The sequence below is a fragment of the Temnothorax americanus genome, unplaced genomic scaffold, assembly GCF_048541705.1.
Source record: "Temnothorax americanus isolate GAGA-0224 unplaced genomic scaffold, ASM4854170v1 Scaffold10, whole genome shotgun sequence".
Classification (NCBI taxonomy): Eukaryota; Metazoa; Arthropoda; class Insecta; order Hymenoptera; family Formicidae; genus Temnothorax; species Temnothorax americanus.
This window is the reverse complement of record NW_027509231.1, coordinates 1,654,807-1,676,162: the sequence shown is the minus strand read 5'-3', so window position 1 is coordinate 1,676,162 and position 21,356 is coordinate 1,654,807. Positions and strand designations below refer to the sequence as shown.

Here is a 21,356-nt window from a genome sequence, read left to right as displayed (position 1 = left end):
TCTTCTCATTCCACAGGTCCACGTCTCCCTTCTTCTTCTTCTCCCTCTTTCTGTCCACTTCTCAAGCTAAATAAGCTTTTTAATTAATTCAAAGCATATTACACTCTGCGTGTTGCACAAAGGAAACGCAGCGGGCATTTCTTGTCAATTGTATTGCCAGATTAGAGAAATTTCTCATTAAACACTGTACGCATAAAACTGAGCGGCGCATTCAATGAAAGCTAAATGAAGACTTCATCTTTCTCGGTGCCGGGTGCGAGGGCATTCAACGATCTCGAGTCTACATGCGAGAGTCAAGTGAACGCTTTTTAAATTTAAATTGGTTTTTAGGATGCTCCGAGAGAACTCCATTCCTACTACTTCTCTCTATTATTCCGCACGATCTTTACGTTCTTAATTGTTACGCTTTTGCTCACACTGAATCGTCTATTATTGGACGAGAGAATTGCTTCTCCGGAATATCTCCAATGCATACGTCCTTAATTTTATCATTGAGTTTTCTATCGCGTTACACGCGTTTCGTGACCACGAGCACCGGGTTGATCGAATTACTCTTCACGTCCTCTCTCATTCGTGTAACGCGCACCCGAAGTAGCACGAGTCTAATCGAGGAAGGCTGTTCCAGCAATTTCGTTATCGCGCGCTCTCTCAACGATAATGTTGGAAAATTATCGTTCTAACAATTTCTCCGTTCGCAGTCAAGATATATAATTTTAAATTCCCTGAAGATCTCTCTCATTACGTTTGGCGTACCTCTCTTTCTCTCGTTGCGCGAAGAAATAAAATTCACGATCGCAAAATTAAAATCTTTCGCGACGGGCTGACGGGCTCGTTTCTCATTTCCACATTGTCGGCCGCCACAAAGCGGCCCCTTCACTCCATGACAATTGCGGCGGCTAGAGCGAACGAGAGGGAGACGATCGCTTTTACGACGTTACCGCGAATCCACCCGTTCGCTGAGTTTTGGGGTGAGCCACGCTTGCGCAAGTCCGTCAAGGTGCCGGAGCCAGCGAGCGACGTGCAACAACCATGCGAGCTTCAGTTTTCGCCAGGTCCTCGTCGTGAAAAAAAGAGTCGCGGTCTCGCGCTCCGCGAAGACGAGGAAGCATATCCCTCGCGTTGCATCCCGATCGTCCTCGTGGCGCGAGTCGCTCTCGTCGGCGGGAAACGATGAACGATGAGCACGCGCTTCGATCCGTAGATCGCGTCGCGTACCTGACAGCGTCCGCGGAGCCGGCGCGCTCAACGGTGCTATATCGCGAGCAGCTCTCGAACGAGAGTGAAAGCGCGGGTGGTGTTGCATGCGGAAGCGGCTGCTTTGCATTTCGTTCTTTATCACGCGACATGTAGGACCGATAGATTTCCATCGGGAACACTTGATTCGCGCGACTCGACCGGTGTCGGGCTTGTTAAATTGCAAGATTAACCCGCTCTGAATTAATGAACAATTACGTCGGTTAATTCTTCATGTGCCGTATACGAGGCTCCTGCGAGCTCCTCGGCGGAGCGCGGGAGCCGTGCCGTCATTGATCTAAATCACGTCGCTTTTCGGGACTCGCCGGCGATCGGATCTCGTTGATCCGTTTATCGCGGCGCGAAGTTTTCGCGAAGAGTCACGTGCGGTGACCGCGAATGGAGGGGAAAACGAGTTTGTGGCAAATTTGAGAAGTCACCGGCGGTACATGAGGACCCGTGAAGTTCCTAGTGAATATATGGCAACGTCCACGGTGGCGGATCATCGCGACATCGTCGGGAGACCTTCCCCGGATCTTGCCGAACGCGTTCTTCCCATGAACGTTTGCCCGCCGAGCAGCTTCCCGGACAAGTTTCAAGATTTCTTCGCGGCGCTTACCGAGGACGGCGACGACCTACCCAGCATGCTCGAGGACAAGCTTATACCGAGGTGAGTACGGCAAATACCTATTTAGTAAAAGCTTATCTAGGTACTGTAACGGATAATTCTCGTGAAAGAATAAGGCAACAAGTAGTTTCATTCCAAAATGGAAAGAGAAAGAGATTTAAAAGAAGTAGAAAACGTTTTGCAGGAATAATCAAGAGAATATGAATATACATATTTATTGGCCGTCAATTAGGAACAGAAACAATGTTAAAGTGTATTCGCTGAAATATGAAAAACTTAATTAACACTACTAAAGACAGAGTTATAAATTTTATAAATCAGTTGTCAATTAGCAGCGAAAACGTTATTAAAGTATCTTTACTGAAGTATAGAAGACTTAATTAAATACTAAGCTCGAAATGGATATAATCGAATAACTATATAAATAGCGCTACGGGCGTTAATCAGATTAGCCTAATGCGATTAAATATTAAATAATGATCGATGCGATACAATATTGAAACAAGGGATAATTTGTGCAAATAGCTCATTTTAGCATCAAATATTATTATTTGCAGCTTTGAAGGTAACGCATCAGCTCTGACCGTTCGGACGTTTCAACAAGTGAAACATACAAAATTTTAGCCATCTGAACGCTTTACGAGTTACGAATTCAATAATACCATAATACTATACTTGGTAACGCAATTGAGAACTTCGCAACTTTATCTCGAAATTACATTTCTCAATTTAGGGAGTCTCAATCCGAACTGTTATGCTGATATCGTACTGGAGTTCGCGGCATGTGACGAACACGCGTGGGAAGTCTTTGGTATTGGTTAAAGCCATTTGAGAATCTCGAAATCGGATTAGAGCCTGTCGCGCGCGACGATTCTACGCTATCTTCCGCCGCGCCGCGAGTAATGAATCAATCTTCCACGAAACTGAATTTAATACGGAGGAGCGGAAATAATAGAGCGGCGATACTCGCGGGGAAAATCGATAGCGCAATGCGTGCGTAAAAATAGGATTACGCCGCTCCGAAAGTTGCCTCGCGAAATGAGGGATTTACCTGCTAAACCGGAAATTTGCAGAAAGCCGGATGGCACGGGCGTCGACGCGAAAAATCGGCGGACCTGGAACAAACGGACCTTCCAGAGGCGGAGCAGCGAGGTCGAGGTCCGTCCCCATCATACCTCGCTGTCCGGGTCTCAGGGTCACAGCTGCGTGGACGGACCGAAATCGCCGACCTCGAGGCGCAGAAGTTCCAGCATCGCGGTTGCCAGACCCACGCCGGACTTACACAGGTCGTATCCTCGTAAAAGTGATTGATCGTTGACTCATATAGTCCGCTTGACGGCGTCCGTACGACGGCGATCAATCTGTCTGACGAGCGCTCCAAAATAATCCTTACCCGCCTTAAATAAATCCGAGACCGATCACCGGCGCTGGTGCTTTTCAGCGAACCGCCGGAATGTAAATTGATTGGAAAGTCTTGTGGATTTATGGGAGGGATTTTCCACAACCGCGCGGCACGTGCCTATGATAACGATTCTATTTTCGCGTGGCAGATTTCTGCAAGCGGAGGCCGGTCCCTGGGGTCACCTGTCACCCTCGCCTAGGAGTCCGACCAGAACGCCAGCCTTGAGTCCTGGCGCCGTGTCATCGTCATCTCATCTGAGCGCGAGCGCGAGCCCAAGCGGACCCAGTCCGACGAGTCCTTCCGGTTCAGCTAGCTTGACGTCTGGGATTCGCGGAGGCCCCGGCCCCAGGCAATATCGCGGTAGAACGAGCAGCATGCCGGCTGTTCCACGTCACAGGGTAAGGGATATGATAAAAAGCGTGAAACGAGCGAGTCTCTTAAATTTTCGGTAGGAAAAGGGACCTTTCGTGGGATATTTAGTGTATTCTCTCTTGCCGTAATACGGAGAGGAAGAGGGGAAGAGAGAGAGGGACGGAAAGGGAGAGAATAATTTACAATTCGCGAGCTCGATATATAGGGAAGCAAATATAGCGAAACGCGTAACGATGAGCCTCACGTTACATAAATCGATGGCGCACGTGGCTGAGTTTAATTTCCCCGGTTATTGTGAGCGATACCTCGAAGCCGTTGCCGAAAGACTTTCCTTGTAACGACGGAGGCGACTCACGCGTATCGGCGAGTGAAATGAACACGGAGTGCGTAAATTCCGCTGACTAGCGTACGGCCGCAGCGCACAATGGTGTTGGGAATATCGCTGCCCGTGGCTGTCGTCTTTCCGAATTTCATCGAAATTCCACGTAATCGCGGAACGCGGAAGCTAAAAATATAAAATCGGAGCGCGAGCGCGACGAAGCGCCTAGAGAAACGCTGGCTTTTCCGCATCGTTGATTAGCTTTTTTTTTTCATTTCCCTGGAAGCTGTTGATGCGTATTGCGTTCGTTGGGACTTAAAATTGAGCGAACCACCCACTTGCAAACGCTAGAAATACCAAAAGAAAAACAATTAATCATTTTAATTCATTTACAAAGAAGATTAGTTTATCTTCTTATTTTAAAAGAAATTTTTTTTTTATTAAGAGTCTTATTAATTCTCATGAAGTCACAGCTTCTGTATAAAATGCATCCTTCTGGGGGTGATTTGGTCGACCGATCGTCGTTGAATTTAGCGACGATTGACGCAGTACACCACCACAGCAGACGATACCAAGGACGGCACAAATCCGCGAGGACTCCGCGAGTTTAAGCCTCGATGTTGAGCGCTAGTCCGACTCTGTGACCACCTCTGGTGACGTTCGCGCAGTCGATGTTGAACGAGAGGATCAGCGTGACACCGTCGCTGATCTTCTGCAGAAAGCTCGTGGCTAACTGGAGATCGGTGTTGAACTTGAATCGCAGGGTCGACCTCTCGTCGATCTTGCACTTCGCCGCGGCGCCGACCGTCCACTTTTGCACGTCGCCTCGCTTCCCGTATATGCCGTTCGCCGCGATGTCCAGGTCGGGTCTCGCTGAAAAGCAGACGAGACATCGCAATTGATAGAACGAGACGAGAGGATGAAGGATACTCAAACATTTATGCCTCGATTTAAAAGTACATAAATCAGATTGCAGTCGCCCTGATAACGTTCCTGTTAATTAACGCAATTAAGAGTTACGTTTTGAGCGAATAATTTTAACCCCATTTTAAAAGCGAGGTCATCGACGTGCGACGTTACGTAGTTTGCGCAAAATCCCGCGACGGTGTCGGTTTACGGTTTGAGGTTTGCTGTACGTCACCATTGCATGACGCTGTCACATACCCACTACACGCTAACGCTGCTAATTATCGCCCTCTCCACCCTTGCCCTCCCGATTCCGCCAAGAAAATTGATAACGCCACCGTGACGTGCGCCGATATATGCTTAACGATTTGTATTACACGTCCGTGTTCCGCCTATCCGAACACGGAGCGACGGGATCTCATTACGCTCGTCTCAGCCAGACACCTTCAATCCTCCCATTTACTTAATACGCGCGAAAGACAGCGGTAATTTAGCAGTTCCGCTCTCTAGCCGACGACGACGAGGACGCGATTTCGCGACGCAATAGGTAATGAGTAAGGGGAGAGTATTACGGAGCAGACTGAAATTACTCCGTTGTCACGGGGGATGATTAGTCTTCCCGTCGGGCGCGCGACGTCGGCGTTTCTCACCCCTCGCGCTAACTTCGCGCGGAGGGCTCTGTCTAGAGAAAGATCGCGTTACCTTCACCGTTTACCTTTGTACAACACGGAGAGCCCGTACACGTACGGTATGCAGGTGCACCGGAGGTGCAGGTCAATGTCGGCGCAACCGTAGGCGACCCCGACGTCGTTCTTCGTCACCCTGTTCGAAGTAGCGTCGTAGCCGCCCTGGTACCCCAGGAGCAAATCCCGGCATTTCAGTACCACCGAGCCGAGCAAGCTGGTGCCCGAATCCGGATAGTTGGCTGTAAACGAGAAATTTCAGTAATTTCGACGATTCGACACGCGACACCACGCGGATTACTCATCGTTACGCGCGTAACCGAATATGGAAAAGTTATATGGTGTTTTGATCATCACATTTGTCCAGGGAAAAAAAATGAAAATTTAATTCTCTCGTTTGTCAGAATTTAATCGAATAAACTCTGTCGCTATTGGAATCCCTGAATTCCCAAATCACCTGCCTTTCCGCCCGTGCTTCTATTTCGGTTTTATTTCGCAAAAAATTCTCTTCCCGACGTTTTCGTATCGATAGAACGCGACAGCACGATAAACCGCACGACAGCGCGGCTTCGCGGCTATCCACAAGAGAAGTGCCCGTATCAATTGCCATCGCGTAAACTTGTGCTGCTCGCGGAAATTGCCGCGACTTGTTAGTAAACATTCGAGACACGCGGTTCCGCTGTTGTTCCTGCAAACTTTGCGTGATATCGAAAAGGAGTTTGCACCGGAGCGAAGGAATTATTTATTAAAGTTCCCATTTGTGTTACGCAACGCGCAAACGCGAAACGCGAGACAGAAGGCAGAATGTCTTCGAAGCGAATTACTCGAGAGAACGGATACTCGTCCCCGATCGTTTCAGCGAGCATTTGATTTTACGTTAAATTTGATGTTTCCAATGTTCGTCTCATATAACGGAGCATCGGAAATATCATTTGCAGCGCTATCTCTGCTGGAATAATTAATTAGCCACGGGGGAGAGGGATGGCGGAAGAGAGGAGAGTTTACTAGAAAACTCGACGATCCGGCAATTTTTTATACTCAATATTAACTATTCCGCGAACGGAGTATTTAATTACGGAAATGCTTCTCGTATCTTATAATATCATAAAGTAGTCCGATTTTGTACAAAGATATAGAATCTCTGCTGCTTTGTTTTAATTTAGCATTATTAATAAGTATATTTTTCGTAGTACTTCAATGGCACATGTAAAAATAAGGATTCTTTTTAATGACCCAGTTTTATTTGCTGCTTTCCCTCGACGAGGTAAAAGGTTTGGACGGTATATATAATTAGTCTTCTTCATCCCTTAGACGGGAATATATAATACAAACACAATATATGAAGCCCTTTATCCATCACTCAAGCAGGCGACCTGGCCAAAGCCGTTACCTTGCAAGACTTTATAAATAGAGAGATGAATTTGTCCCGAGAAATTTGTGTGCCGCTCCGTGCTTCGCTGGGAAGCCCGGCAAGTCCGCGCATATTATCGACGAGGCGATTAACACTCGAGAGAACGCGGTCACGCTTTCAAACGTGAAAGAAACGCGCCGGTTATCCCGGTATCGACGCGTAAAGTTAATTAGATTTAAGGAAATTGGCGTGACACTAACAGATCTCGCAGCTTGCGTTGATCCTCTCGTTGGCGAACTTCGAGCCGACCTTCACGCCTTTCGCGGCCGTTTCCGGATTGTACGAGCACTCGGAGAGCAAATCAACGCCCTTCATTAGCAGCCCGTTAAACTCGTATCCCAGAAAAAGCGCGCCCTCGGTCGTCCATTTTAACAGCAGAGCTCCAGCATTTGCCTTGTACTTCGTCTCCATTAAACCGTTTAACTGTCATTAATTCATCGGTGAATAAATCGTCCAAAATCTTTTTTGCCTGGCTTCAAGACGCAATACGCGATACTTCTGACAATACTTGTTTCCCAAGATTATTTGAATGTTCGGTTAATATAATTCCAATACAATATTTCACACATTATTATTTAAATACATTGTCATATAAATCGATTATATAATGTGATTTAAGAGAGAATGATAAATAATGTTTATCGAATTTATTAATGCTGATAAACTAATAAACATTTCATATGTATTCAAATATTGCAATATAAGCGTAATCCTCATAAACAACATAAAAAACATAAAAACCCACAGTTTTTATCCGCTTTCAAAGCGATAGGTGCCGCGAGTTCGAATTCAGTGACACGCATATAACGCTTGCATATTCCGATGGGTAATTAAATGCAAATATTGCCGCTTGAAATAGTTGATTCAGCTACAGTTCCACGCAAAATTTTTCGCAAAATAAACTGCGGGACAATAAGAGCATCACTTTGTTTACTTTTCCCACGAATATAATCGACAAAATAATTAGTAAATATTGCGCGATACTATTAACGGTAATGCAAACAAAATAGCCAAAATTTATTGTTTCAAGAATTTGCAAATATCGAAATGAGAGCATAATGATTTTCGATAACCTTTGACGCTTCGAAATTCAACGTTGCGTCACTCGTCATCTGGAATCTTTTGGTAGATTTGGTCTTGACATTGAACTTAAAAAGGCCCTTGCCATGGTGGTAGCCTGTTTTAAAAACATCCCTTGCATTTTTCCCAAGATCTGCGAAACTCGGTGCTTCCATCACGAATTCAGTATGTTGTGGAGTAAATTGTGGTCGTGCTACAATGGTAGAAAACCTTAATAAGATATATCTCATTACGGAGTAATATTAGTTAATTAAAGGATATAATTAAAAAAGTTTTCTCAATACAACTTAACCAATTTTTTAAAAATTATTCATCAAGTATTCTGAAAACCAAATTGTGTTTCGAATTTATACACATATATCTATGTATATAATTATTTTGCTTTTAGCCTGCTTTCCATAAATTTATTTAATTTCGAACATTTCATTATTATATTAATATTATATAATATTGTATACCCTCTCGATAATAATTTTAATTCAATTTTTATTTAGATCGAAATAATATTAATTCAAACCAATTTAGCGCTCACGTTTTATCTTCGTCAGAACGTGCCTTCTCGTTTTGTTAAGCGATTTAGAACTCAGCAAATTGGGGCTGCGATGTAATTCGAACGTACGCAAGGGTTCTTCGACATAACGAAAGCATGGTCGATGTTAACTTCTCGTCGCGAGAAATACGGAGATTCGAGAAGATTGATATCGCGATTTCTGTAGGACGGGCGCGGTCGATATTCGTTTCCTAAGCTTCACATTGCAACCCGTCAAAGAAACGGAATGAACTTGATCGGGAAAGAGAATGAATTCAAACTATCGACGTCCACGAATCGCAGTTAAATTTCTGCGTTCACACAAGTAGACGAGTTGAATAATGGTAATACGCGACGATTATGTCACCGAATGTGTTTTGCATCGATTAACGAACGCGTTAGGATTCGCCGCGACCCTAATACACCGCTCGAGAACGCGTCGCTTATTTCTGCCGCCTTTCCGCTCCGTTTCGCAATTGCGAGCAGGGATGGCAAACGAGCATATATGCATACATGTCGGCACACTCCGCTCGCTGAAATTTACAGAACTTTATACATCGATTTACGTCATGTAGCTCCATAATTCAATCAATGAACGCGTCGGCAAATCGCATCGAGATATCACGCGCAACGCATTTCTGTCAATTGACAATGACGTTTGCGGATGATAGGATTACCCACTCTCACTGTGTATTAAGAAATTGCCTCTCGTTCACACATCGGAAAGTATAGTGTTCAAAACACTTTACTGAAGAAAAAACCTAAAATCGCGGAAAGAGAGTGAATTTTTAACTTCCAACGACTTTTTCCCCAGTCTGTCAGATTAGATTTGCTTCCCCCGAGGTTGTCGATGTCAATAGCTGACATTTATTATTATAGCAATAAGACCCGCGTAAACTGGGGATCTGACAAATCGAATTGTCATTTGTTGCAGCCGATGCTGGCCGATACGAGACGCGCTGGTGGCACAGCGGGGGGCGAGGAGGGCGAGACCGAAAACGGGGTTGAATATTACAGGCTCCGGTCTTTCTCCATAACGGCGAACGGGGTGTACAACTTGGGCGACTCGTTGAAGACACGCCGCAGCAAGAGCATCAACAGCGTCACCTCCTCCACCAGCTGCAGCAGCACCCGGGAAGGTAGATTACTCAGGTGAGGATAAACATCAGAGCGCCGAAAGTGCGCGGATAAGTAAATCTCTCCCATAACGTCCGTCCGCTCGTCGGAAACGCGCGGCCAGATTCCGATTTGGGACTCGAGATTTCCTCTGGCGTTGCATATTTCGAAAATATCCCGCAGTATCCGGCAGATAATTGCGTATGTGTATAACTCCGGAACATGCGGGATAAACGAACAACTCGTTTCGTTTCGCGTTATTGTGAAATAACAATACGCGATGTGTACACCGGAGTCATACCGCATCGTGCACAATAATTGCACTCTGGGCGCGCTTGCAAATTCGCGGCTATTAAGAGAGGAGGGCCGCCAGATTAAACGAAGATAATTGTAATTTCGTGCTATCGTTCGCGAATAATAATAACGAGAATTTTAAAAGGTACCGCGGCTAAAACTCAACGGCTGAAGTCTGAACATTATAATTGCTGGACGCTTTCGTATCTATGGTTACCTATACTATAAATATAACGCGTAAAAGTATAATGCGTGTGACCGCGCGAATATAGAGATAATGAGAGGAGAGAGGAAGAGGGAGAGAGAGAGAGAGAGAGAGAGAGAGAGAGAGAGAGAGAGAGAGACCGAGGGAAAATAATCTTTCACGTAATACATACGTGCAGACGTGGTGCCTCCTCCACATTTTCATCTCTATCCCGGTCTCGGGCTGTTTATTTTCTTCTTCGAGGGCTTCGTCGCAAGCCGACGTTGCCGCTTTAGAAAACAAAGAAAAATATATCAAATGTTTTCCCTCGCATGACTTTACTTTACGGCCTTTACGCAAAAGGTCCAGGTTTCCCGTGAGATGGATCCATGATACGGCTGTCGACTTTTTTGTATCCATCGGGAAGCAAAATCAAAAAACAGAGATTTTTCATGACAAACTAAAAGGTCTTTATTTAAATAAAAAGGGTGAATGTGTCGTGTACGATAATTATTTAATAACTAAGTATAATATATAATAATTGTTTAATTATTATAATTATACAGCGTTCGCTTCAAGTGTTAACAGTGGAGATATAAAAGACTTCCTTCGAAGAGAGAGAGAGAGAGAGAGAGAGAGAGAGAGAGAGAGAGAGAGAGAGAGAGAAAGAACAGTTTCTTTATAATATCTACATAGTGGTGCAAACTTGAATCCTAAATGATTTTATTATAAGATAATTTAAAAGTCTCTTTCATAATTTCTTAACTCAAATGACATATTTGTTTTAACACAGATATTTTATATGGTCATTACAATTGTAGGTCCTTCAGAATAAAATAACTTATATTTGATAAGGTTTCTTACATCTCTATTAATTAATGAAATAATTACGTGTATACATAACAAACAAAATATGCTAATTAATATAATTGTTATATTAATTAATTAAATTGCATGAAGTTGTTATGTATGTACGGTGCTTGTTACTCGCTCTCACGAGAAAGAATTTGGACCTACTAAATAAATAACGCGGAACGGGGATTGCGTAAATCAGGAAGCTATCTGCGGAAGCGATTTTCCTTTGACGGGAGATTCTGACGGTTTCTATTCGGGATAATCATCTCGGAAGTTCGCGCTGATCTTCCCGGACGGTTGTTTACGCTTGCCTGAGCGTACTCGCGACCAAATTATATTCCATGCGTCGTCTTCCACCCCGGTTTCCATCTCGTACGCGGTTACCAGGAAGATATTCGAGTAATTGCCGTACGAGCGCCACGCGAAACTCCGAGTAATCGCGACTGCACGAGCGCTTAAAGGCGCCTTAATTGCCCCCGGATAATTACATGGCGCATAGATTGCATCCTGGGTGGGTGGAGAGTCAGTCGTAAAGAGAGCCGTCTCCGACCCTCTGTACCGTCAAAAGAGATTAATGGCGATTCTACATCTGTCTTTACGCCGATTTAAAATTTAGAGAGCTTCTCTCTCTCTCTCTCTCTCTCTCTCTTTCCGTTTTCCGGGTTTTTTTGCCGGGATTTGCCGACACGATTTTCAACACCGTTAAATCCTCTGAGAAATCATCCCAGACTGACGAAAGTGTACGACGGTGACAAGTAATCCCGGTAAGTGCTTACCCAGCGAGGGGGGTGAAAAGGGTTGTGGCGGCTGGGAATGTGGTGCAACACGCATGTATCGAGAACACACGACGAATAATTTAAATTAAGTTTTCCTCTAAATGGTTTCTACAGAATAGCAGACCTGACAGGATAGAGAGAGAGAGAGAGAGAGAGAGAGAGAGAGAGAGAGAGAGAGAGAGAGAGAGAGAGAGAGAAAGAGAAATATTTTGTAACGTTATTATATCTGAATACATCGCATTACCGCGCGTTCGCGTCTCGCAGCTCCCAGCTTGTCTTGCCACTAAGAGTTATAGATTCACAATTTACAAGCCCGTCCCTTTTACGTTTATTCTATTCCCGTTTCCTGTTTTCACAGCAAACACATATATTTGTTTAATTTTAAACAGAAAATGAAGAAAAATATGTTGAATGCTATTCCTTCGTATGATTTTATTTTACGTTAAACACAGATCCCCCGCAGGATACAGTTTTCGTTTTGATCGGTTATTTTCTCGAGAAATAATGTATACAGTTCAGATGAGAACAAAGAAAAGGGAAAACTTTTTTCATCAAAGGTTAAAAGATCCTTATGTAAATAGAAGCAGCGGCATCGTCATAATATAGAATATTATATTATTGTATAACACAATTATATAAAAATACAAAAGAACACAACATAATTATATGCAATTATATACATATATATAATATACATATATTATATATATATATAATAGAATATAGTATATAAATAAAAAAAAAAGCGCGATAAAATAGACATTCCAATAACGACGATAACGACGACGAAAAATTATTCTCGGATTTTTAATTATGAAGCAAAATTGATATTTGTGGAGGAGCTTATCTTAATTTTGATAAAGAGAACATGTAATCGTTCTAGCATTTTTTCCACAAAGTGTAAATTATCATTATGCGCAACATCTCCGCGAGATCGTGAAAATTAAAACTGCTTGTTGACGTCGCGTGTAATAACCGCGACAAGGTTGATAAAGTTCGCGCGTCGGATTTAACATGTCTGTCCCGAGTAAACCGTTTATTAGATGAAAATTGTAGGCATTGTTGCTTTAACGAAAGAGAACCGTTTTAATCGCACGTATCTGCCATAATGGTGGACGAGTACCGTGGTCGTAATTGCGAATGATCCGGATGAAGCACTAATAGAATTTCCAGAAGCGAAGTCTCGCGTAATTCGCTCGAATGTATACGTAATATTTCATTCGTCGGGTTACGCTTCTCCTTTTTCTCCTTTTCAGCTCGGCCTCGCAGCTCTCCGGCATGGAGGCGGAAGAAGAAGCCGGCAACGAGCGGGTGGCGACGTACAAAGTGGGCATGCTGGGCGCGTCGGAAGTCGGGAAAACCGCCCTAACTGCACAATTCACCACGAGCGACTACATTTGCGCTTACGACGCCTCTCTCGGTAAGCACATGGCTGCTTTTACTCTTGTTTTCCTTCCGTTTAATTTTGATCTAATTCGGCACCGTGACCCGTGACGTCGCCGGACCACTCCACGCGAAGCGCCACGCACTCTGAGACTAACTCACGCGATTAAAATCAGATGGATATCTAATCGTAATCGAGAAATGGTGATTAACGTTCCCTTCGCGAAGGGACAGACAAGCCGTTTCCACCGTGGCAGGAAATTAACGTCGTTTCCGTTTTTGTCGTTGAAAGAAGCATCCTCGAAGAAGCGTTCGCTGCCGGATGGACGTCGCCTCTGAAACTTTGCTTACAGCAAATGATCGTCTCGCGACGGCTATTTTGCATTTAATCATGTAGCACTTGTTGCGAGTTACGCCGGATTGTTCGCGATATTATACGTACTATCATTTAAACGGAATTAATTAATCTGCTGGGTAAAACGTTAACGGTATACAATATATATTCACGCGAAACGCGCATTTCCCTTAAAGCGCTTTGATTGCATCAATTAACTGTTCGATTATGCCTCCGATAAATTATTCCGCACAACGTATTGTAACAGAAGTTACAATAAAGTTTTTGTATTATCCTGGGAAATTACGGTACTTTTGTTCAGAAAGATTAAGTACGTTTTCTATTTTACAAATGGATTGTCGCAATTACTTGAATACTTTAACGTACAATTTAAAACGTTCAAAATCTGCTAACGCGAGAAAGAAATTTTATATAATCTGGATTGCTTTTATATATTTTTTACTATATTTTTGTGTGGCGCAAATTGTAATTTAAATATTTCTAGATGTAACAAAAATTTGATTAATTACAGCATTGTTTTAATTTATTTTAATTACTGTTCGTATATATGCTTCTACATAGCGCGGTTTAAAAAACACATAAATATATAGCTTTTTACATAATTAGTAAAACTGTACATACAGTTGATTCTCAATTTTAATGAATATCGTTATATCGCAGATTTGCATCAAGAAAATGTAAAGAGGGACACGTTTCCCATATAATTTATAGCAATATATTTGGTTTGCGCCGTAAACGCGCACAGCGTTAATTATTTTTCGCGAATGGTGTCGGAGAGGAGTTATTTTCGTATGCAAGTCACATCTTCTTCGTCTCATTAGTCTTTTATACGTTTCCGCGTCTCGAACTCTCTTACTGCATTTTCTTACGCTTCCGTGCGACAAATGGTAAGGTACTTATACTCTTTTGCGAAATTGCTTTTCGCAGGGTGATCAGTCAAAATCAATGCGATCGATGTCGCGCGATCCAGCGCGTGCGAAAGCGCAAAATACAATCGCGTCGGCAAATGTCCCGTGGAAGCGGGACTCTCTCATTACGCGTACATACATACACACACAAACAAGAATATAATAATAACCTGTAATTTAGCAGTCCAACCGGGCCAATTAATTCGCACGAGCCGTTTGTAACCTGTTAACGGAAGCAATTTTCGCTTGTAATGAATTGTCCGTGACGCGCATTGACGCTGCGCTTTTGTCCCACCCTGCGAACTCGACGGCGCTCGCTCGGAGTCGCTCGCCCTTTCAATAAGTATCAATATACCAATATATAGCTGTATCGTTAACTATCCGCAATTAAAACTCGCTCGTCTTGCGATGTGCTCCATCACGGTGATAAACCGCTCTTATCTCAGTCGCTCGAAGAGAATACGGAGAATTCTCTTTATACTTCGCCTAGCACGAACACCAGAGTATTTTGCATCAATCGAAACCTTCCGATAACCAACGTCGGTACCGGATACGGCGGATATCGTTCGAGCTCCTGTCCATCTGGTACAGCAAATACTTGAGCGGAAACGACGATAAGACAACATGCGGTACGCTATTGACCCGAAAAGAAAGATGCCTTGGTCGCTCTCTTCTCCGTCTCTTCTCTTCTTTCTCTTTTATCCTTTCTCCGGGTAATGCATGTATGTATGTATGATATTTTCCGCTGGTTTCCGCCGTCGAGGTCACTCTCTCTCGTGGTCGATTTTATTGAAATCATTGCACGAATTCGCCGCGAGCACCGGTCCTCATCGTGAGTACCTCCGCGTGAGCTCTCAAAGCAGACCCTGTTGTATCGATTTTGCACCAAGTACTTGTCGAAAGAGAAAAAGAGAGAGAGAGAGAGAGGGGAGGAAGGGAGAAAAAGAGCATTATCGATATTTCTGTACACGAAAGAGGCAATATATTCCTCTCTTCCCGGCGCTTTGACGATTTCAACCTAGATCATAATGGCCCTTCAGAAAAGAACGGTCACCGGTAGTTCTATAAAATGTCTCGCCGTTGTTGGAGTGTAATTAAATTTGTCCCTTCGGATAAACACATCTGATGCGCGTATACTTTTAATGAAGGACCTGATCCTCGCTTCTGGTGGCATGAGAGAGAATAAAGAGCGTGGAGTATGACGCGCGGTGGGAACGTGTGCTATCTTACGATCCAACCGCTGCCTTTGGAGCGGGACATTAATCATTAGTTCTTGCTTTTAATTACGCGCGTTTGCATATACATGTACGAAAATAATACTGATGACGTGCAAGTCTGATCGATGGTCGGACGCGGTATTGCAAATGTCGATTTGCTGCGTTTTTCAGACGAGGAGTACGGGCAGAAAAACGTATCGGTGATGCTCGACGGGCAGGAGACGGAATTAGAAATCATTGATCACCCCGCCTCGGAGATGTCAGTGAGTAAAATGCGATGTTTTTTTCGGTTGCGTGCTGGTAAAAAATAGCGGAGTGATATCGGAGCGCCGCGAGGTGATGCATCGAAAGGTCAATTACCCGACAAATGGCGTTAAATTGAGTAACTGTCGGATACCGGAAGGAACTTATTTGCCGCTCTCGTAAATAGAGTTATAGCACAACGTCATATTTATCGAGTTCTCTCTATTATCGCCGATTAAATGTCGGCGTAAACCTCCGGGATACACCGCAAATATAACACGATGATGCGCGTAGATGAGAGAAAGAATTGAGAAACATAGGTGTTCTTTTATCGAGTAAAGAAAACGAACAAACTTGAAGGGGTGAACAACGTGGAAGGGGAATTAAGCGAATTATTTCCTCGGATTTATCGAGATGAATCGGAAAAGGGCTGTTATGCGCAGGTGCTTAATGCGATAAAGCGCTAATTATACGTATATGGATAAAAAATAACAAGGACACGTTTTGCAGTGTGAACTGTAGGATCGTTTAAGAGTTGTTACAAAATAAAACATTATAGATACGCGAGCTATTGGAAAATAAATAACGCTTATTTTACACGTCGCAGTATTTTCTCTCTCTCTCTCTCTCTCTCTCTCTCTCTCTCTCTCTCTCTCTCTCTCTCTCTCTCTCTCTCTCTCTCTCTCTCTCTCTTGTGTTTCTATATTTATCGCAATATCGCGTTTCGTTATATGAACGTTATATGAGAGTTTTTCGATAAAATTTATTGGTCGACTGGAAAATGAATCGACCACCCGTTCGACCTTATTTCGTGAATTTTCCCATTTTCTTCCCCACCTTCATCTTTTCGAGGTCGAGACTTTTTGTTCAACTTACAATCCGGACGTGTACGTGGTGGTGTACTCGGTGGTGGACAGAAGAAGCTTAAAGGTGGCCGAGGAGACGCTGCTCTATTTGTGGAAGAGCGATTATATGACGACTCACGGTGTCATCCTGGTTGGTAATAAAGTGGACCTCGAGAGGAAGCGGGAAGTTCCGTCAGTGGGTGTGTACATGAATTTTGTATAAATTCTCCCATGTATATATAGTCACAATCCCCGCGAATCGTTTGAACGAAATCATTGAGAGAAAAATACTCGGAAAAATATAAATCGAGAGTTTCTCAAATTCAGTTCAATGAAAAATCCTGGTGTTACATATCCAAATTTATATAATTTTAGTGTAACTTCCTTATAAAAATAACGTTTAACAAATCTACGAACTGAAGGTATAAAATAAAATACAGTTTTACAAGAAAAATTTGAAAGCTTTATACAATTTATAAAATATTTACGTTAGACTTTTAAAATAGAATTTTATTTATATAAATATACATATACCGCGTATTTTTTTTACGTATACGTGTATTTTAACGTATATTTTATATGTATTATGATTCACCAAACGTTTACCATACTACGCGGGATATAAAATTGTAAACAGAATTTTATCGACAATATATATTGATACGAATTGCAGATCGTCTGAAGTGGACTTAATACGTTTGAGGAATCAAAATGCGCACGTACATGAAATTTATTTTAAAGAGTGCACTCACATATGTCAAAACATCCGCAGCACATCCTTCCACATAAAATTATGAAGTGGAATTTCCATTCTAGAATTTGGAATCGTCTATAAAGCGAGTTTTAAGTTTCAACTGCTTATATGACATTCGAGTGTTTACCGTCCTGCCGACAGTTGGCCGCCGTTTGGCAAACAGCTGCGGTTGCAAGTTCATCGAGACGTCGTCGGGTCTGGCCCATCACGTGGACGAGCTTCTGGTCGGCATTCTGGCACAGATCAAGCTGAATCCGCAGCGCAACCGGGACCAGGTGACCAGGCGCCGTCGCAGCAAGCAGCGCAGCAGGCGGATTCTGAAGCACCTGCTCGGCTTCAAGAGGAAAACCAAAAGCTGCGAGAACCTCTTCGTTCTCTAATGACGTTCTCCTCGCGCAGCATCCCGTGTACGGCGCGAGAAAGAAAATGTGATTTCATCAGATATCGATCGTCCGAGCGTGTCGCTTCTCGGTCCGCGAATACGTGCGCTATCTTCGCGAATAGGTGAGCATTGTGCGACGTAGGCGAGAAAACGTATCTGATTTTAGGAGGCCACGCGACGAATCGCGGTAACGCGAGGCGCACAACCGCGAAGAATATCGAGCAGATTCTCGGAGTGCCCAGGCGCAAATAACTGGGATGTCTGGGATACAAAGAAATTCACGCCCGTAATACGTATCGATGGCGAGTAGCGCGCGAAGGGAACTAGACCTCGGGGGCTTTTGTATTCGCGCGTAAGGAAATAAGTAAATCACGTTCTTTTCAACTCGAAGCTTTTTTGTCGAAGCGCAGTGCAAGTTTGTTGTGCCGCTCTCATATACGTAAATAATTCAAATCAGGAGGAATTAACCCTTTTACCAGTCCAGTGGAATACATGTCTCAGCGTTAAAAAAATCCTCTCTCCGGTAAATATTGAGTCATTGCTAAATGACTCATTTTAAAAGGAATTTAAATTTTTTAATAAAAGTTATTGTGGTAAAAAAAATGCTATTATAAAATATATAAAAATTATTTTCGTAGTAATTAAGCCAGATCTCGAGAGGTTTTCTGAAAGGTTTTAATAAAGGTTCAACAAGTGTGCAGTTTTATCTCTCTTCGCTCAAATAAGATTTTTTAATAATATAAATTTCTGATGACTTTTATAATGTAAGATATAAATGAACTCTCGAATCTTTTGTATCTCAATGATACGGAAACATAATGATGATGTCGTTTGATACTTGCGGATACAAATTTTTGGACTTTGCTATGTAGTTGTCTTAAAATTTATTTTTAAAAAAAGATTTTATTTTTTTACATTTGCCATATTAGATCCGCTATTTTGAATTTTCATGTGTAATCCCGCATTTTTATATTCAGCGACATCAGTGAAACCTTAAAAAATAATTAAATCAGTTCCTCTTTTCAAAAAAAGTCAACCGTGAAAAGATTAAGCGGCTTATTCAGGCTGACTGTTCGGTGAAGAAATGTAATTTTTGACGAATTTTTTTCTTTTTTTGAAGGATAGAATAAAAAACATATTTTGACGTCAAAAATGTATTTATTTTATATAATTTTATACCTATATATATATAGAAAACTATAAAATAAGAACAAATCTTTGATTTCATTGTATCTTCCGCATAAAATGTTTATTGTCACGAATCTGTATTTTGGACTGTATATATGTAACATAATATTAGAAGGGTTGATCTGAAACACAAAATTCAACTTTTTTTTTTAGATATATTTTATAAAACCTAATAGTGAAGGGAAGGCTTAATTTTGGCTTTCCACATAAAATATTATATATATAACTGTTTGAAAATAATTAATTTAAAAAAAAATTGGAGAAATGTTATAATTTCATTAAAAAGTCAAAACGTTAAAATCTGCCTTCACCATCTCGTTAGATAGTACATATCTAAAAAAGATATTTGGGTTTTGTGTTTCAGATCAAGCTTCTGGAAATTACGCGGACACAGTCTGCGAGATGCAAAGTTTCGCGGCGGTAAATATTTTATGTAGAAGATAGAAATTGAAAACTTTATTCTTAATTTTTATAGTCTTTTAGATATAAGATTGTATAAATAAATACATTTTTAACGTCGGAATATCTTATTTTTTGTTCCCTTTGGTTTCATAATGCATTTTCTCACTGAGTTTGATAAGCCCCTTAAGGCGAAAGCACGTGTATGCGTGCGTGCGTGTGTTTTAAGCGCGTAAGTAATAATTTTATGAGAGCTGCACTGTGTTGCTTCGCACTTTTATATCCGCGTGCGCAGAGAATGACTATATGTATTATTACATATATTCCGTATTTCCGAACGAGTTTTTTCCCCTGTGACACGTCGTGATTTATCACGATGAGGATATCGTGACGCTGAAAATAGGATAAGAGCGCAGCGCGATATAATATTGGAAATAAAATCATCGATAACGAAACGGGGCGTGTGATAAAAATTACATTTACGAGATGCGAATATTTCGCGTCTGATACGGGCCGAGCTGTCATAAACTCACGCGAACGGACGAATGTAATTTGCGATAATGCGGCTTTGAGGCGCAAAATTCGTTTTGGCGTTTCGGGAAGAAAATTCTGAAAGGAAATTCTGCAAAGATCTCCCAATGTTTCGCGTCGTATTTATGCTGTCTACGCATGCTAAAACGGTCTATTTGAAAGATTATCGTAAGTTCGTTACTTCTCCGAATTATAGGTAGGCCAAAACTGTAGCTGTAATAACATAGATTATTAATGTTTATAAAACAGCATGCTAGTATAGTAATGATAACAGTAATAACTACGTAATAATACCAGTTGGTTACAAGAAAGTTAATCGCTTTGCTACCTTGTGCGTCGGACATTAATTATGAAAAACACCAATTTGTACAAACATTTTAATTGTCTCTCATATGATAGATGAAAGATACGGATCCGCAGCAAATAAATATATATTACGTTAAACTAACTTGATCAAATCGAGATACACGGAGATTCGTAGCAGCGAATCTCTTAAACTGAAAGAAACTGCTTCGCCCCGAAATCTGCGATGCATGAATCCTTCGACCGCGAATAATTGTCTGAACTTAAAGGAGAGCGTATATATATTCGCTAAAACACAGGCCGGTATTCATAGTCAGATCTTATATTTAAGATCGTTTTAAGTTTATCTTTAGATACTCCGTAGCCAATGAAACGAGTCGTACAGCATCTGAATGACTATGAATATACCGGCCATAATCAGTATAAGGATACGCTCGTCAATATTGGAATCCTCAGGCAATGCGCGAATATTCTCGTCGCCGGGCTGGGATCAACAAATACAATCGACCAAGCAAATCTTGTATGCAAAGTAGCTTCGCGGACAGTGTCAATAGTTAACGATTTAGGGCATGGATAGAACTCATGCGTGTGAAGTACGAATGATCCTGTCTATATCACACTGGTGTCTAGTCATCATCGATATTGCGTGTGAACGGCGGTGACGCGCTTTTATTTTGGAACATATCATGCAACCCTGCGAGAGACGCGGCCATCGGTATTATTTTATGATGTCGAAATGGACTGCACCGTTGTGGTTGCGTTGACCTCGTTTTCTCGAAAGGAGAAAAAGGAAGAAAGATATCCAATATTTTGATTAGATTCTGTCGTATGTACGGATTTTCCGTTGAAATCCGAGTAAAATATGAATGTTTTATATATGGATTTGTAATAAATTTCTTTCCTTTATTTCTGCCAACAAAAGGGTAAGTTTTCTCTTTGATCTCAATTATTGTCGTTTACCTTAAAATGATATAACGCATAAACTCTAAAATAAATACATGTATTAACACATTGATTGCTACGTCGTTCATGAATGACATATAATTTCCAGGAAGTTAAA

General features: G+C 42.1%; 2 protein-coding genes across 4 annotated transcripts; one reads left to right on the top strand and one right to left on the bottom strand.

Annotated features, from left to right (window-relative positions):
- Nucleotides 1-1,030: 1,030 nt before the first annotated feature.
- Nucleotides 1,031-21,172, top strand: LOC143900363 (uncharacterized). Of its 3 annotated transcripts, XR_013257769.1 has the most exons (9): nucleotides 1,032-1,903; nucleotides 2,935-3,147; nucleotides 3,412-3,661; nucleotides 9,498-9,715; nucleotides 13,045-13,208; nucleotides 15,823-15,914; nucleotides 16,747-16,939; nucleotides 17,635-17,997; nucleotides 19,428-21,172. XR_013257769.1 is itself a non-coding variant. In XM_077411627.1 (8 exons), exons 1-8 carry the CDS (start codon nucleotides 1,683-1,685, stop codon nucleotides 17,603-17,605), a joined length of 1,401 nt encoding a protein of 466 aa, XP_077267753.1. In that variant the 5' UTR covers nucleotides 1,031-1,682; the 3' UTR covers nucleotides 17,606-17,692. The 3 variants fall into 3 exon arrangements, 2 of the variants coding, with proteins under 2 accessions (XP_077267753.1, XP_077267739.1); XM_077411627.1 differs by lacking the exon at nucleotides 19,428-21,172 and having other exon boundaries at nucleotides 1,031-1,903; nucleotides 17,556-17,692; XM_077411613.1 differs by lacking the exon at nucleotides 19,428-21,172 and having other exon boundaries at nucleotides 17,635-18,889.
- Nucleotides 3,570-7,557, bottom strand: LOC143900438 (non-selective voltage-gated ion channel VDAC2-like). Its single transcript, XM_077411787.1, has 3 exons — nucleotides 7,155-7,557; nucleotides 5,576-5,785; nucleotides 3,570-4,827 (listed from the first exon to the last, which is right to left on the bottom strand). The coding sequence occupies exons 1-3, from the start codon at nucleotides 7,363-7,365 to the stop codon at nucleotides 4,562-4,564; spliced, it is 687 nt and encodes a 228-aa protein (XP_077267913.1). The 5' UTR covers nucleotides 7,366-7,557; the 3' UTR covers nucleotides 3,570-4,561.
- Nucleotides 21,173-21,356: the final 184 nt, after the last annotated feature.

Excerpts from the sequence above, each read along its gene's own strand:
- LOC143900438 (XM_077411787.1), bottom strand. The coding sequence starts at position 7,365 with ATGGAGACGAAGTACAAGGCAAATGCTGGAGCTCTGCTGTTAAAATGG. Across the intron at positions 5,786-7,154 it reads CAACGCAAGCTGCGAGATCT|CCAACTATCCGGATTCGGGC; the intron begins GTTAGTGTCACG and ends TCTCGTTTACAG. Across the intron at positions 4,828-5,575 it reads GCTCTCCGTGTTGTACAAAG|CGAGACCCGACCTGGACATC; the intron begins GTAAACGGTGAA and ends TCTGCTTTTCAG.
- LOC143900363 (XM_077411613.1), top strand. The coding sequence starts at position 1,683 with ATGAGGACCCGTGAAGTTCCTAGTGAATATATGGCAACGTCCACGGTG. Across the intron at positions 13,209-15,822 it reads CGCTTACGACGCCTCTCTCG|ACGAGGAGTACGGGCAGAAA; the intron begins GTAAGCACATGG and ends TGCGTTTTTCAG. Across the intron at positions 16,940-17,634 it reads GCGGGAAGTTCCGTCAGTGG|TTGGCCGCCGTTTGGCAAAC; the intron begins GTGTGTACATGA and ends TCCTGCCGACAG.